This window comes from Periophthalmus magnuspinnatus, chromosome 14 (genome assembly GCF_009829125.3).
Source record: "Periophthalmus magnuspinnatus isolate fPerMag1 chromosome 14, fPerMag1.2.pri, whole genome shotgun sequence".
In the NCBI taxonomy this organism is placed as follows: Eukaryota; Metazoa; Chordata; class Actinopteri; order Gobiiformes; family Gobiidae; genus Periophthalmus; species Periophthalmus magnuspinnatus.
In genome coordinates this window covers 9,019,671-9,035,340 of record NC_047139.1, presented here as the reverse complement: position 1 = coordinate 9,035,340, position 15,670 = coordinate 9,019,671, and the positions used below count along the sequence as shown (strand labels likewise).

General features: G+C 37.1%; 2 protein-coding genes across 2 annotated transcripts; both read left to right on the top strand.

Annotated features, from left to right (window-relative positions):
- The first annotated feature begins 1,145 nt into the window (after positions 1-1,145).
- On the top strand, positions 1,146-11,164 carry aldh3a2b (aldehyde dehydrogenase 3 family, member A2b). Its single transcript, XM_033978403.2, has 11 exons — positions 1,146-1,266; positions 2,665-2,827; positions 3,508-3,739; positions 5,066-5,151; positions 5,528-5,736; positions 7,859-7,976; positions 8,147-8,288; positions 8,762-8,928; positions 9,009-9,108; positions 10,111-10,349; positions 10,610-11,164. Exons 2-11 carry the CDS (start codon positions 2,666-2,668, stop codon positions 10,622-10,624), a joined length of 1,470 nt encoding a protein of 489 aa, XP_033834294.1. The 5' UTR covers positions 1,146-1,266; position 2,665; the 3' UTR covers positions 10,625-11,164.
- A 376-nt stretch (positions 11,165-11,540) lies between these two features.
- On the top strand, positions 11,541-15,670 carry ca4c (carbonic anhydrase IV c). The gene is made up of 8 exons (XM_033978616.2): positions 11,541-11,777; positions 12,817-12,864; positions 13,418-13,582; positions 13,753-13,898; positions 14,646-14,738; positions 14,809-14,875; positions 15,159-15,322; positions 15,500-15,670. The coding sequence occupies exons 1-8, from the start codon at positions 11,723-11,725 to the stop codon at positions 15,668-15,670; spliced, it is 909 nt and encodes a 302-aa protein (XP_033834507.2). The 5' UTR covers positions 11,541-11,722.

Here is a 15,670-nt window from a genome sequence, read left to right as displayed (position 1 = left end):
TGACAAGTTCAGGAGGGTTTCGTCTAACTATCATCTCTGATGTCCCTCTTCCTTTCTTTTTGAAAGGCTTATCCCCTATGATCTTGCACTCCTTTGGAACCCTGTTATTCCTGAGGGTTCCAGTTCCTGTCAGTCCTTTTCTCATCAGGGTGTCGAGGAGGTTGACTGTTGTAAAGAACCAAGACAAACACCTCCAGTCCAGTTGGGTATGTTTTAACCGGTACACACTGGCGCACTGGGCAGAGACCAGTAAATGGAACCATTTGCTTGTCAATGCACAATTTTCCTGTTCTAGGCAGATTTAGACATCCTTGTCGTACTTTGGTCGAGAGGGGCCTGACTCTCCACAAGAGATCACTTCTTTTCTCATACTCTGGAACGTCAATGTGAAAAAATAGAACATTTGAAAAAATAGAACAAAATGGGAGAAATAACTACAAATGTCCACTACAGAGGACATTTTTTAAACACTTAAATACTATGCTAAAAACTATTAAAATTGAGTAGACAGTGTTTAAATGTGTTGTTAAAAGACTTACATTAAATATGCCACCAACATTTCAAGCCAAAATTTGCTCAATAAAAAGTAAAATGCATTTACTTTTCCTCTTCCCATAAAATGTGCTTGCAGTGATGGACGCCATTTTCCTTGATGAAAAAAGAAAGGTACCAAAGTCCCACCCCTTCACATTTGGCATCACTGAAAAGCCCTAAATGTCCTCTGTAGATGTCAAAAGGAGTTATTTCAGTAGTATGCACTGGGTTGGAGATATTCAGGTTTACATATGTCCTCCAGAAAGGACAAATTGGAACTACTGGTAGTCAGGAGGATCGGCCATCTCAGTCCAGAAAAAGTGCAGTACTAGGAACAGAAAAGATACTGCGCACTGTGGACTTCTTAAGGCTAGGACAAATTTCGTATTTTTATCCATATTAATTGATTAACAGCAAACATTTAAAAATGAATTTGTGATGATGCACCTGCTAGAATGGTGTTTTTTTTTTGTGTTTTTTTTTTTTGCACAATCTTTACGACTCGTTTCTCAATTTGTTGGAACAAAACTGGATTATCGGTCCAAAGTCTGTGGTTTAAAATGCTGCTTCTGTCCTGCCGGAGGTGGGCGGGCACTCGGGCCTCTGTGGGCGGTGCTGTGGGTTAACGGAGAAAGAGCTCTGCGCGTCCGGGTTTGGCACAGTCCCGTCCTCCACCGCTCTGTCCAGTGCGTATTCACACCGAGGATTGCAGGAAAAACACTACAAATCCAGGTAAGATTAAAATGAGCCAATCATAATTATATAACATAATCAGAGGCTTCACGGCACAACTGAACTCTGTCGAAGGTCGATGCAGCGGAAATGTGCGCGCTCCAGGTTTAACTTATGGTCAATGCGATAATGCACAATTTTGTTTCGTGTTCTACAATGGTGAAATGCAGATCGTTTCTCATTAAACACTTGTTATTACATAATAATAACAATGTCCTGGCACACATTCATTGTATTGCAACTAAGGGGCCTAGATAGTAATATGTTTATTATATTGTCGTACTGTTCCTTTAAACCCGGCCTGCAGCTGAGTTTACTGTTACGCTCCATAACAATACTTTTTCTACAAACAATGACAAACAGGGTCACAGAGGCAGTTGTTAAAAGCCATAAGGTAATTTGTGGGGTAGTAAATCTATTCTCATCTCATTTGAAGAAAACTATTTAAAGCTTTTAACAAAAGCCTTTTAACTTTTATATTTAGTGCTTCTGTGCCAGTAATAAACTTTTATTGACACATTATAAAATTAAAGCTGTAAGCGGTGATGATGGCCCTTGCCCCAGTGCGCACGCCCCTCCGATGTGAGGGCCAGGGACTCACGACCGCGTTTGCAGTGCAATCTCCCTGCTTGGCCACTGCCCTGGTCACTATCTGACCCTCTTCAAGCTAACTATGTAGTGCAGTTAGACAAATGGTACTTGCATTGGTGATATTTATATTTCCACAGTCCAAACATAAAGAATGTGTCATTGGTGCCACTGACTTTTTTGTATGTTATGATGACAATGATTAATCCCCCCAGGTTTTGTGAGAACTGGATAATTTTGTGTATTAAAGGGGGCGCTATAATCCCCATTGCTTATGTGCTCATTAGTCTGCTCTATTCAGGCTTGAGTTTTGCACTGTTGGTTAAAATTTTAGCTCTTGAGCAGGTATCAAAGAAACAGGAAATAAGGCAATGTTTTGACTCCGTGCTACACAAAAAATATTAATAGCTCCAAAAAATGACGATTGATTGTCAAAATCTCTAGATGTGGTCTGTGGAGTATGAGCTCATTTGGATCGAAAACCTAGTGTCATCAGACATTCAATCCAATATGGCCGACTTCCTGTTCATCATAGGACAGTGTGCCGATTCATTTTTTAGCTTGTCTTATGGAGCTCTATCACTGTTTAGAATTTTTTTCAGCCTTTGCGTGATTTGAGTCACCGCGGGGGGTTTTTTTTCCGTTTTTTTTGTTTTTTTTGAGTGTTTGTGCTACTGCAATGACATAATGAGTACAATAGATGAGACTTTATCAAAAGTTAAATCAATGTATATGAAAATCCTGGACTGTTTATAGTAAAGCCATAACACAGGACTTGTCTGACACCAAAACTGTTGTCTCTGTGTTCAGGATGTCCCGCGAGCAACAAGCAGTGGCTCGGGCCAGGAAGGCATTTGAAACGGGTCGGTCCAAGTGCCTAGACTACCGCATCATGCAGCTTGAGAGCCTCAAGCGCCTATTCACTGAGAGACAAAAAGAGATTGCGGATGCTTTGAAGAAAGACCTAAATAAGGTAAGAGCCATCCCAAAAAAGTCCAAAGTACTAAATCTTTTAGTAGTGTTACACTTGATGTTGAAAGTGCTGCTAATTACCTTTGGGAAATAAAAAGATAAATAATTTAGGACTGTTGCTATTGAGGAAAGCTATGTGTGTTTTTACATGAAAATACTCACTTGACATAGTTCAAATACATGACCACATAGATGCAGTGAATACAACTGTACAAGAGTTGAAGTGCTTCATTAGTATGAATAGCCAGTCTCATTATTTCAGATGTCCCTGAGTAGAATCATTTGCATTTGTAGGTACTGTAATGTTCTTTATGCTATTCCTGATGCAGCCCACTCAAAACTTTCAAGTAGCTTCTGGGCTCTTCTAAAACACTGTAAAGATTTCTGTTTTATTTGGCTGATATATTACCAAAAAATCCAGACTCAGAATCCAATCTCTTCACTGGGGAGCCCTAGCTCCAGAGGGGACTCTATTCTGCATGTTTTGTAGGAGCAACAGGAGCAGACAATACGCAGATGGATGCTCTAAACAGGAAGCCCCCATGTAGGAATTTGTATCCTTGATTATGACAATTCACTCACAATAAGGGATGCAAAGGCATAATTAGAAAGTCATTTGTCATGGAAGGTATTTGATTTAAAATGTAAAAAATTCTATGCTAAACCTTGTCCCTCCATCAGAGTGAAGTGGCCTCTCAGCTGTACGAGACAATGGGCTTGGAGGGTGAGATAAACCTGGCCGTTAAAAACCTGAAGTCTTGGGCAGCGCCTCGTCCCGTAGAGAAGAACCTGTTGACCCTTATGGACACAGTGTACATCCGCCCTGAGCCCGTTGGTGTGGTCCTCGTCATTGGAGCCTGGAACTACCCTTGGGCTGTCACCATCCAGCCTCTGATCGGGGCTATTGCAGCCGGTAATCCAAAGCCTCTGTTGATCATTTTATTATTGTCTTGCCGATTGCATATTTTTGTAGATTTTTTTATACTTTCTATTTAGTTATCTTTTTTTAAAAACAACCAACATTGCCACACGTAAAGTAAGGTAAGAATATACACAATTCATTTAATAGTTACTGCCAGAATAATAATAAAAAAGTAAGACAAAAACTATATACTACCATACCAGTGAAGAAATTAAAAATATGTCTAAACAGGGAGTTAATTCTAATGTTAAGGCAGAAGTAGGTATTTAAAGCCATCAAACTAATTCCATGCTCCTTTAACTCTCTGGCACATCACATGCAAGAATTTTGGGGCACAGACGGGCCACTAATGTGCCGTCAATCCGCTCACAGCTTGACTCATTCTCCTGGGTTAAAAGTACTCTAGCTATTCACAAGAATTAAGTTGGGTACCCAGACTTATAGAGTCTTCATGCTACATAAAGGGCAGGAGAGTTTGTGGGAGGGAGAAGAGGGTCAAAGGGAAGGGACTGAGGGAGAGGGCAGTTACCATCAGCAGAGGCTTATCTAGATACTGTAGCACAAGTCTCAATAATATTTTCTACCATAGAAAAAATAAGCTTCATGTTACTAATATGAGTTTACAAGTAGATCTTCTGTAACACAGCAATAACATACAGCATTCCTTAGCAGAACAATAAACCTAATAATGTGTACGATAATATGTTAAGAAAACGTTCATAATTTAAGCCTTCAGTCTGATCAAATAGTATTTAATTAAAGCGGTGTTATAACAGAAACTTGAAGACATACCAAAGCCGAATCAAGCAAAACAAAGACATTTTACACGCACTGAATAAATCAAATCGGAGCAAAGGTCATGGCAACATGTCCCTCCCTAGCCAAGCATTAAAACTTTATCTGTAAGTTTTAATATTTCTTTCATAAAATAACAAATACAAAATCTGACTAGGGCAAGTAATGCTAATCATAAACATTTAATGATTGTCAGTGTAAAACTTAAATTCCAAACTTGGTTGTTTTTTTTACCAACACTAGATTTACCCTGGTCAAAGTCAGTGTTGGTGCTTTCTGAACGGACTTTATCCTTGTTTTATCATATTATGTTAAGAGTCTGTATGTGCACTAGGTCACAAGTCATCAAAGTTGCTATTCTGAAAAACTAAAGATTATGAAGCAAACAGTATTATATAATTAAGTGTGAGTACTTTTAGATGAATAGACAAGAGATGAATCGGCCACATACACCTTTATTACTGTACTTTAAAGCAGTTTCTAATTCTGCTTTATTTTAGATTGCTTATTTTTATTTTCTAGGTAATGCAGCTGTGATTAAGCCCTCTGAAGTTTGTGTCCACACAGCTAAAGTCATGGAAGAGTTTCTGCCTGCTTACATTGACAAAGTAAGAACACCCAATTATACTACCTGGGTATAATCACTATATAGTAGTTTTTGAAATACTGTTTTGGTCTTTGAAGTAGTATTCAGATCCCAACAAAAGCATGGATTTAAATCTAGTAAAGTGTTCATATTATAGGTTGCATCTACAGTGAAAAACAATTCTTACTTAATGACTTCTGGAAAGAGGTTAGATTGATGAATAATTGTAGATTTACTCTCTATTATTGATGTTCCTGTGGCAAGTGTTTATCTGGTCACTGCAAACTCTTTCAACCCTAAATTGTGTAATACTAAAAAAGTAATTTGGTACATATAAAATAGACAATTTAATTATTACTTTACTACAGGTTTACTATATTAACTTCTTTACATTTCAGGAGCTGTATCCAGTAGTGACAGGAGGAGTGACTGAGACACAGGAGTTGTTACGGCAGCGTTTCGATCACATCTTTTACACTGGGAACAGTATGGTCGGTAAAATCATCATGGAGGCTGCGGCAAAGCACCTGACGCCGGTCACTTTGGAGCTCGGAGGAAAAAGCCCCTGCTACATTGACAAAAACTGTGACATTACCATCGCGTGCAGGTATGAACTGAAAAAACATGTATTGTTTACATGTAAATAGTGGCAACACATTAATATTTTAGCAGGTTCAGCCTAACGTTTAATAAAATAAAAAGTCAAAAACAACCAGTGAAATGTTAAAAAGTTTAACTACACTTTGATCAAAGGGGCAGTGCATTCATCAAGAGGTCCTTATCTGCACTGCACAAACACTAAGATGTTACAGAGAAGTTTTATGCTTTGAAAAGGAAGAAAGAAAGAAGCTTATAGTTAAAAGCTAAATCTTGCTATTCTGTTTGTCCGTGTTACCTTGGTTCACACATGATCATATCTAGTTTTACTTATGCAGCATTCTTGAAACAGAAGTGAACATTTTGCACATTCCATAATGTTGTTACTAGGGCATTCAGTACATTTTGATTGTTACAAAATACATGAATAATACAAAGGAACTATATAACAAGTTTTCTGTCAGTTATTATCATGATTTTCTTAGAGACAGGTCATGATTTCCATTTTTATCAAGATTCATGTACACTGTATTTTGCAATCTTAGTCTTAGAAAGGTAAATAAAATCACACAATGAAATAAAATATTCAGAAGGTTCAAACTTCAATGTGATTGGTTAAATCCAGCTGTCACTCACTCAGAGCCTTATAGAGACCTACCAATAGGAGAAGTGGTTGGGGAAAAGTGTGTTTGAGCCAAGAGTTTTATTAAAAAGAGAAATAGTAAATTATGATATGACAATGTGGTTAAAATAAGATATTATCACAGGAATGAGATCCTGATTCGATTTTTATTACCATATCATCTGTGTGACTGAGTTCTTTAAAGTGGGAGTAGTTTTTACTAAAAGGTGACAGGTCAGTGTTTTTATCTGAATTGGCTCTTATAAATAAACAAATGTGCTAAATTACTAACCTTTTTTGCACTTAAAGGTGGAATTAAGCAGATTTTTTATTATTTTTTTTCTGATGGGACATATTTGAATCCAGGCATGTAGCAGAAAGCTTTTATACAGCACTTTTACATCTTCAAGCCACTCAAAGTGCTTTACATCAAGGAACCCCTCATCCATTCATGAACAGTCATGAACTCTCTCCAAAAAGTGTCAATTTATGTACTTTTGTGGTTAATATCACAGGCCATACCTCTGTGCAATATCCTCCTGACTACCAGTAAATTTGTCCTCTCTGGAGGATGTATGTAAACCTGAATATCTCCAACCCAGTGCATACTACTGAAATAACTCCTTTTGACATCTACAGAGGACATTTAGGGCTTTTCAGTGATGCCAAATGTGAAGGGGTGGGACTTTGGTACCTTTCTTTTTTCATCAAGGAAAATGGCGTCCATCACTGCAAGCACATTTTATGGGAAGAGGAAAAATAAATGTATTTTACTTTTTATTGAGCAAATTTTGGCTTGATATGTTGGTGGCATATTTAATGTAAGTCTTTTAACAACACATTTAAACACTGTCTACTTAATTTTAATAGTTTCTTAGCATAGTATTTAAGTGTTTAAAAAATGTCCTCTGTAGTGGACATTTGTAGTTATTTCCCCCATTTTGTTCAATTTTTCAAATGTTCTATTTTTTCACATTGACGTTCCAGAGTATGAGAAAAGAAGTGATCTCTTGTGGAGAGTCAGGCCCCTCTTGACCAAAGTACAACAAGGATGTCTAAATCTGCCTAGAACAGGAAAATTGTGCATTGACGAGCAAATGGTTCCATTTACTGATCACTGCCCAGTGCGCCAGTGTGTACCGGTTAAAACATACCCAACTGGACTGGAGGTGTTTGTCTTGGCTGCACCAAATGGCTTGGACTTTGTACTCTACCAAGGCAAGACTACTTTCAGAGATACAGGAGGAAAGGGCATTGAAGAACATAAATAAAAACTTTTTTTTATTTTTTATGTTTTCAGTATTCTAATTACCCTACAAAGATTAGAAAATTTTAAAATAAATGTGATTGGACAATATTTTTTCTCCTGGTAGTCAGGAGGATATGAACATTACAGTATACAGTTAATTTCAACCAACTATGGACAAAATGTGAGATATTCTTTGCATCTATTCTTAAAGAGTTATTGGTTGTAAATACTTTTATTATTTTTCCTTTTATCCGTAAACAGACGAGTGGCATGGGGCAAATATACAAACTGTGGCCAAACCTGCATAGCTCCAGACTACATCCTGTGTGAATCAAGCATCCAGGACAGAGTCATCGCAGAGATCAAGAAAGCCGTTAAGGTAAAAATCAAGTTCATTGACATTAATTAGGGCTGCGCAAATATATTAAAATGGGGTTAAGGTTGTAAAAAATACCTGTCTATTGGTTATTAGGTAATATGTTTTATATTCTATAGCTAGAGCATGTCCTGAAAAGTATATAAAGACGTATCTTTTTTCTCCATAATTAGGAGTTTTATACAGAAAACCCACAGACGTGCACTGACTACGGACGTGTCATCAACCAGCGACACTTCAAGAGAATCATGGCTCTTATAGATGACAGTACGGTGGCCGTGGGAGGACAAAACGAAGAAGCAAACTGCTACATCGGTAATAATGGAACCACTGAGACCTGGCTAAGTGGCTAAAATCTAGTTAAGTCCTAGATTTGGTTCAGCAACTCTATATTACAAATCATTCTGGAATTATCAGCCTTTATACTGCATATTTGGTCACGACTTGGGCCAGTCTTAGTTTAGTTAGTTTAGACAGTTTTCTGGGTTCAGAAAGTTCACTATGTTCATTACTTTGCCTGGAGTGTTTTATAGCAGGGGTTGGAAATTATTATTATTATTATTATTATTATTATTATTATTATTATTATTATTATTATTATTATTATTATTATTATTATTATTATTATTATTATTATTATTATTATTATCATTATTATTATTATGTCCAATGCTGAGAAACAGGTGGCAACCTCCTCACCAGAAAAGTTATACTGCACCTTAAAGAAGGCTCTCATATTATTGCACTGGTTTAGATCTCATTGTCTAACATTTTACTGTTGTGCTCAGCCCCCACGGTGCTGAGGGATGTGAAGCCTGACGCCAAAGTTATGCAGGAGGAGATTTTTGGTCCAGTTCTTCCCATCATCACCGTCAGTGGTTTGAACGAAGCCATAAAATTCATCAACAAAGGAGAGAAACCTCTGGCTCTTTATGTTTTCACATCAGATGACAAGGTACGGTGGTCATAGCAGCATCAAACTTTAGAAACTTTGGAAAAAATTTAGATTTTTGGGGGGTTTACATTTCTTTATAGGTGATTCAGAAGATGATAGAAGAAACATCCAGTGGAGCGATCTTGGCCAATGACTGTCTAGTGCATTACTCCATCAGCGCACTGCCTTTTGGTGGAGTCGGTAAGAGACATTCATTTCTTCAGATAATTTATATTATCAATTTTATTTTTATCTATTTCTAAGGCTAGCTCCTTGTGATGTAACTTGTTGTTTGCGAGGGGGTTACAGAAAAGACAAAAACAAAATGCAAACACACAGAACAACAGACACATTCACACTATACAATATCTTAAGATCATCCCCACACCTATATTCATAAAGTATTGATGCAAGATTGAAAAAAATCCTATTTATATACATCAGAAAGTACATACATTTTTGTCACAAACAGGAGCTGGTGGTTTGTTTAAAACCCGAAGCCTTAAACAAGTGGATTAATGTAATTGATTGGACTCAGGAGGACGAATTGTTTCATTAATTTGGGGCTTGAAAATTAAAAGCTCTGCAGCCAATTTCTTTTTTTTAGTTGAAACATACAACAATTCTTGTTCAGTGTGACATAAGTTATATGCAGATCTGAACAGAATAAAAAAACTTTTAGGTCAGTGGGGACATTAATAACACTTGAACACAAATTGTAGAAAATGTAGGCGTCTTCTGGCTGTAAGATAGAGCCACTTTAGTGATGAACACATTTGACATTGGTGTGTTTTGTAGGGACATCTGAATATAAACCTGCATACACTGTTATAAATAACATCTAACGGTCGAAGATTCGATTCTGAGGTGTACTGGTAGATGATATCTGTGTAATAAAGTCTTGGTAGAGGCCATTCTTCTTCATGTAAAGTAAGTTAGTTAATACTTGAGTATAGTATCCTCAGCTGGGAAAAAAAATTCTTTATAACTGAATCTATGTGTAATTTAGAGTTGAGTTGGGACTCTAAACCAACCATATGTATATATTGTTTTACAGTATTTTGGACTAATACTATTTGTTAAACTTGCAGTTTTTTTCTTACATTTTCATGTACAGGAAACTTGCTTAAATTGGCATTTTTCTCAAAAAAAAAAAAAAAAAAAAAAAAGCATTGATCATTTCCCTCTTCTTGTGTCTTCCAGGTAACAGTGGCATGGGGTGTTATCATGGCAAGTTCACATTTGACCAGCTAAGTCACCTGCGCAGCTGCCTCATCAAGAAGCTGAACATGGAGGGGGCAAACACCATGCGCTACCCACCGCACACACCCACCAAACTGAACCGCGCCCGCTTCTTCATCCTCAAGACAGCAAACCTGGGCTGGATCGGATGGATGATGACGTTAGCCCTTTTCGTCGTGGTCGCAGGTGTAGTCATTCAGGTGAGCAAATAATAAAATTGTACTTGTTTTGAGTAGAATTAAACAGAGGAAATATGTTGAAAACTAAAATGTATTTATTATTAATCGTACATTCCATTAATACCCAACTATTTGAAGACACTGCCTACTAACATCTTCATATATAGTGCTCTTCCTAGACCCACCATGTATCTTTTTTATGTGCAGTTTAAGTTGCCATAATTGTTATAAGATGAAGTTAAAAAAAAATGTATTAATTAATCTTTCTGTATCCTTTTCAGAAATACTTGCTTTGAAGACCACAAACGAAAAGACTGCAGAAACATTCACATCATAGAAGTACTCAAGAAATTCACATTTTAACACACTAAAATCCAGAGGCGACTTTTGACTGAAAATTTAACATTTCAACTCAGCATTCAAACTAATTTTTACTAATTATTTATTCATTCATAGCTCTTTTAGTACATTTTTAATTTTATGAAGTCTTTTTAAATTATATTTAATGATTACTTAACTTTATTTCCAAACCCAATGAAGAAACAAATCATTAAGTGCAATTTAAACAATTCCAGTTGTGTCTTATACATGTGAAATATAAAGTGTAACTCAGACAAGTCCATTTATTTCAGCCTAAAGCACTTTGTCTTTTAAAACTGTTTTGTTAAGTGTACCTCCTCTCACTGTCAGCAAAACTGTCACATGAAGGATTTCCTCATTTTATTACATTAGTAGCAACCACAATAATGCTGCTTAAAGACAAAGTCTAATGTGCTTTGTAATACATGTATTTCTATAAATAATTAACAACAAAATAAATATATTTGTACATGTATAAGTTTAGTTTTTTGGGGTTTTTTTTTCTGTATGTACTGACAATACAAAATGTTTTTAGGGATATAAAAGAAAGTCAATAAGAAAAGCAAATGCCAAGCTAGATGTAAAAGGGCAAATATTATCCAAGACATTTTGTGTTACTAAAAGTTCTAGATATTTCTGCGCCTCACTATAGGTTTGCTTTAAATGTTTATTATTATCTTATATGATACACAACAATACAATATAACATGACAAGCAGTAGTTATATTTGTGCACTTCAGTGTGAAATAGTTAAATACAAGGTCACTGTTATGGTAAAGAAAGCCATAACAATTAAAAAAAAGAATCACCTCATAATTAAGCTGTTGATCTTTCACATAATGGGCTATTACATTTATTACATTTGTACAAATAAGCTCTGTTCTGTCTGTTACCAAACTCCATGCAGTGTGGGTTTTGTCCAGAAGGGGGCTTCTTTTAAAAACAAGACCAGGGCCAGTTTTCATCCAGGTCCCACACTTTCCAGTTCAAAAGCATGTGAAGAGGTCCGGACCTGGCTGTAACCTAAGCTCATCATGGGTTTGTCTCTGTACCTCCTCAGCCTACTCTACCTGCAGACTACAGGCACCGGTAAGCATATAAACACACAACATAACAGAATTATGTTGCCAGTAAAGTTAGAAAGTTGTTGTGAATTTCTTTTTTTTTGCCCATGTTGCAATTCATTTAATGAATTTAATGTTTGTAAAAATGCAGTCCAGTCACAAAAAACACATTACCAGTCATTTGGGTCCTACACTCTCTCAACTCAAAACAACTGAACTGACACATGTTGACATTGTTGTACTAGCAGGAGTAGTTCCAACAGGATTATAATTTTCCAGATAGTTATATCAGGTTGGAATTACTTTTTTTAAAAGCAAATATTGAGGGAAAATAAAATTCATCCCAAATTATTTTGTGGAGTAATGTGCTTTCAAGGCGGCCACAAAGGTTGTGTGCCCTCTGCTAAAGTTTCTATGATATTTAAACCAGAAAAGAAAGAAAAATGAACATCAATTCCTCAACCAATGTTACAAAGCATGAAGACATGTCCTTCATTGAGATACATGTTTTGATTATAGCTTATTTTGGCATCTGTGTTAGTATCTCAATTGTGAGTGATTGTGCCCTGCCTGTGCGGCCCCTCTCCGCGGTAAACAGGTGCAGAGCCAGGTGGACCAGAGCCAGTGTGTCCTGTGCATTGTTCTCCGTGGTGAGAAACGATTTGACTCAAAGCAGGTTATTGTGAGAGACTCCTGCCTTAATCTGACTCCTGTTTTAGATAAAGACTTGTCTATAGAGCTGTCCATCTCCATCACACACTCACATAACAATTACACTGGAAACAGGAGGACTTACCAACTTAAATAGGCTTTCTTTGATGGACAAGTAATTTCTACAGGGTACAAAGACGACATGGCGTAACAAACTGAAAGTAAATGTTTACCACTCAACAATCTTAACCCAGCAGAGGAATTAGTAACACTCTTTACTACTGCTTTGTTGAAGATCTATTTTTTAGCAGCATAGAGCTTGAAAGATGGTGTGTATTAACTTACAAAACTCATTAAATATACCTCAACTGCAATTGTCCTGCTGCTGTTGCTTAACTGTACTTTCTGTTTAGCTCTGTGGTGCTATGATACCCAGTACTCTTGTGAGGAATCATGCAGAGGTGAGGTACCCCACACAATCAATGCTCACTGAAGACAAAATTAGAAAAGAAGTTAAAAATGCATTATGGGTGACAGTAGCTCAGTTGGTAGACTGTCAGATCCACTGTTTGTGTACACTGGTATATGAATGTGTGTGTGAACGGGTGATGTGAAGCGCTTTGAAGGTGCTCGAAGGTGGAAAAGTGGTATTTAAAAATGTGACCCTTTTCCATTTACCATTCAAATTAGCAAGTGACTCAAATATTCCGAGTCTTACAGTTTTATCCTGCAGCAGATCTAGATGAACATGATCTTGTATAGTGCTCTAAGTGACACAGAAGTAGTTTTTTCTTTAGTATTATTCATTGGCAGTCAGCGTAGCTAGTGTGGGCACCATTATGTGTCTATCTGCTCTCCAATCACAAACCTACGCTTACACTACTATATTTATGAAGTCAACATGACTGAACAGCAATAGTAATAATAAAAACAAACCTTTAGTTACTTCAGATCATGCCTAAATGAAAATACAGCATTTTTAAACTCGACTAACCCAATTTTGAATGCTTTCAGACCCGAGTCGTTGGGCAGCTCAGTTCCCAAGCTGTAGAGGGCTCCGGCAGTCTCCCATCAACATTGTCACCAGTAAAGCCCACAGTAACTCTGCTCTGCCTCCTTTCAACTTCATTGGACACAACAAACAAATCAACGTCAGCCTGGAGAACACAGGGCACTCTGGTAACAATGCTATCCAATTCCATCATCATTATAATTATCCAGTTTCACAGATGGAAACTTTGATTGTACATTACACTATATGTTTTTGCATGCTCTGCTCTGGAATACAATCTTAATTTTTTAGACATGAACTTAAAATACTTTATGTAGAGCTAAGTGTGTGTTTTAAGCCACTTTCAGCTTGCCTCAGTCTGTGCGGTTGTCCGGAGGGGGTCTGCCGGGAAACTACAGAGCGGCTAATTTCCACTTCCACTGGGGCCGAGAGGGGAGCCCAGGGTCGGAACACACCATAGACGGAGAGAGGCTGCCTATGGAGGTATGGCCCAACTGAGGAACAATGGATAACATGCATAAAAGTATAAAATAAACCCACAAAAGCACCATCAATATTTGCACATCTGATTATATTTGTGTTGATGACTATAAACCTTTTTTTGTATTTTTGGACACTTTTGACCTCAAAGCTCAACTAACCTGTGCACAGCAAAGTAAAAGCCAAAAGTAAAATCTGTCAACTGGACAAAAGGTTGTAGGACTGAAGATGTTTCGCTGCTCATCCAAGCCTCTTCTTCATTTCTGGTCAGATTGCTGGTGGACACTGCCTTATATCTATCTGAAGCGAGGAGCTAACCAAGGCTGAAACTGGAAACAGCTATCGTTTAGTCTCTGTATATAAGCTAGGTCTGTTGAGCTAAGTGCACTGTGCTGGAGTCATACTTCGCATAGACTCCATTCACTAGACTCCTCCTCCTCACAGTTTTTTTTATTTTTAAACTGAGGAGTTTTTTAAAACATGTTCTTACAAAAAATATGAATAAAAACAGTTATGGACACAAACTATCAATTCAATTGTTTCTACTAAAAAACAATAAGCACAAATCTATCAAAATCACTACATTGAAGCCTTTTAAGACCTCAAAATCAGTGTGAAACACTAACTTTTTTCTTAAGTTGATTTTTTCATGTGATACTTTTACTTGAGTAGGTTTTTTTTGTCCTGGTATCTGTACTTTTACTTAAGTAACTTCTTCCACCACTGGTTTGACCTCTGTGTTGTTTACAGATGCACATAGTCCACATAAAGGAGCCGTACGGGTCTCTGGCTGAAGCTGAGCATGACATGGCTGGAATAGCTCTGCTCGCTTTTCTATTTCAGGTAATATATCAAATTTTGTTGATGCTTAAAATGTGTACTTTATTTGAAAAAAATACATTGCTGTTCACAGGAGTCAGCTGAAGACCATCCACATCTGGACACAGTGATAGAGGCATTGGGTCGTGTTCAAAATAATGGTACAAAAAATAGCAAAAACTATATCAAATAGTACACTGAAATTAAACTAATTTAATAAACGTATTATAAAAAAGTTAACAAAATGAGGGGGTAATGAATATAATAGTGGATATATAGAGGTAAATACAGTATTAGTCCAATGACATTTACAGATGTAGTGAAAAACACAACGTTAGTTAATGATAATGTGAAAAACAGACATGTCAACCCTTTTGTCATCAACTGTGTGTTTTCTAACTATATTATTTGTGACTGTACAGATTTTGACTTCTCTGTTCTCAGGCAGCTCTACGGAGATCATGAACTTCAGACTGAGTGACATTGTCCCATCAGCGTCAGAGCTCCACAGTTACTATAGATATGTGGGCTCCATGACGACACCTGGCTGTGAACAAGATGTGGCCTGGACTGTTTTTAAGAGGATGCTTCCAATCAGTAGTCGACAGGTGAGGGGCAGGTGCAACTCAGATGACTCAAATGTGCAATTCAACAGCTAAACAGGTCGAGTATAATAAAGGACCTACATTATTTCTTCTCTGGCAAATACAATGTACCCCTTTTATGCTTTGGTCTGGATTATATACTAATTCTGCTAATTATTAAATATGTTTTTTTTTCTCTAGTTGAATGCCTTAGTCTTGAAGTGCCGTTTCTGGACAGGACAGCCCATGATTGACAACTTCAGACCCATTCAGCCACTAGATGGCAGAGTTGTCTACAAATCTAACTCAGACTCACTTTTCCCAAGTCTGACCCTGCTCATTTTGTCTTTTACTTCATATTTAGAAATCTAG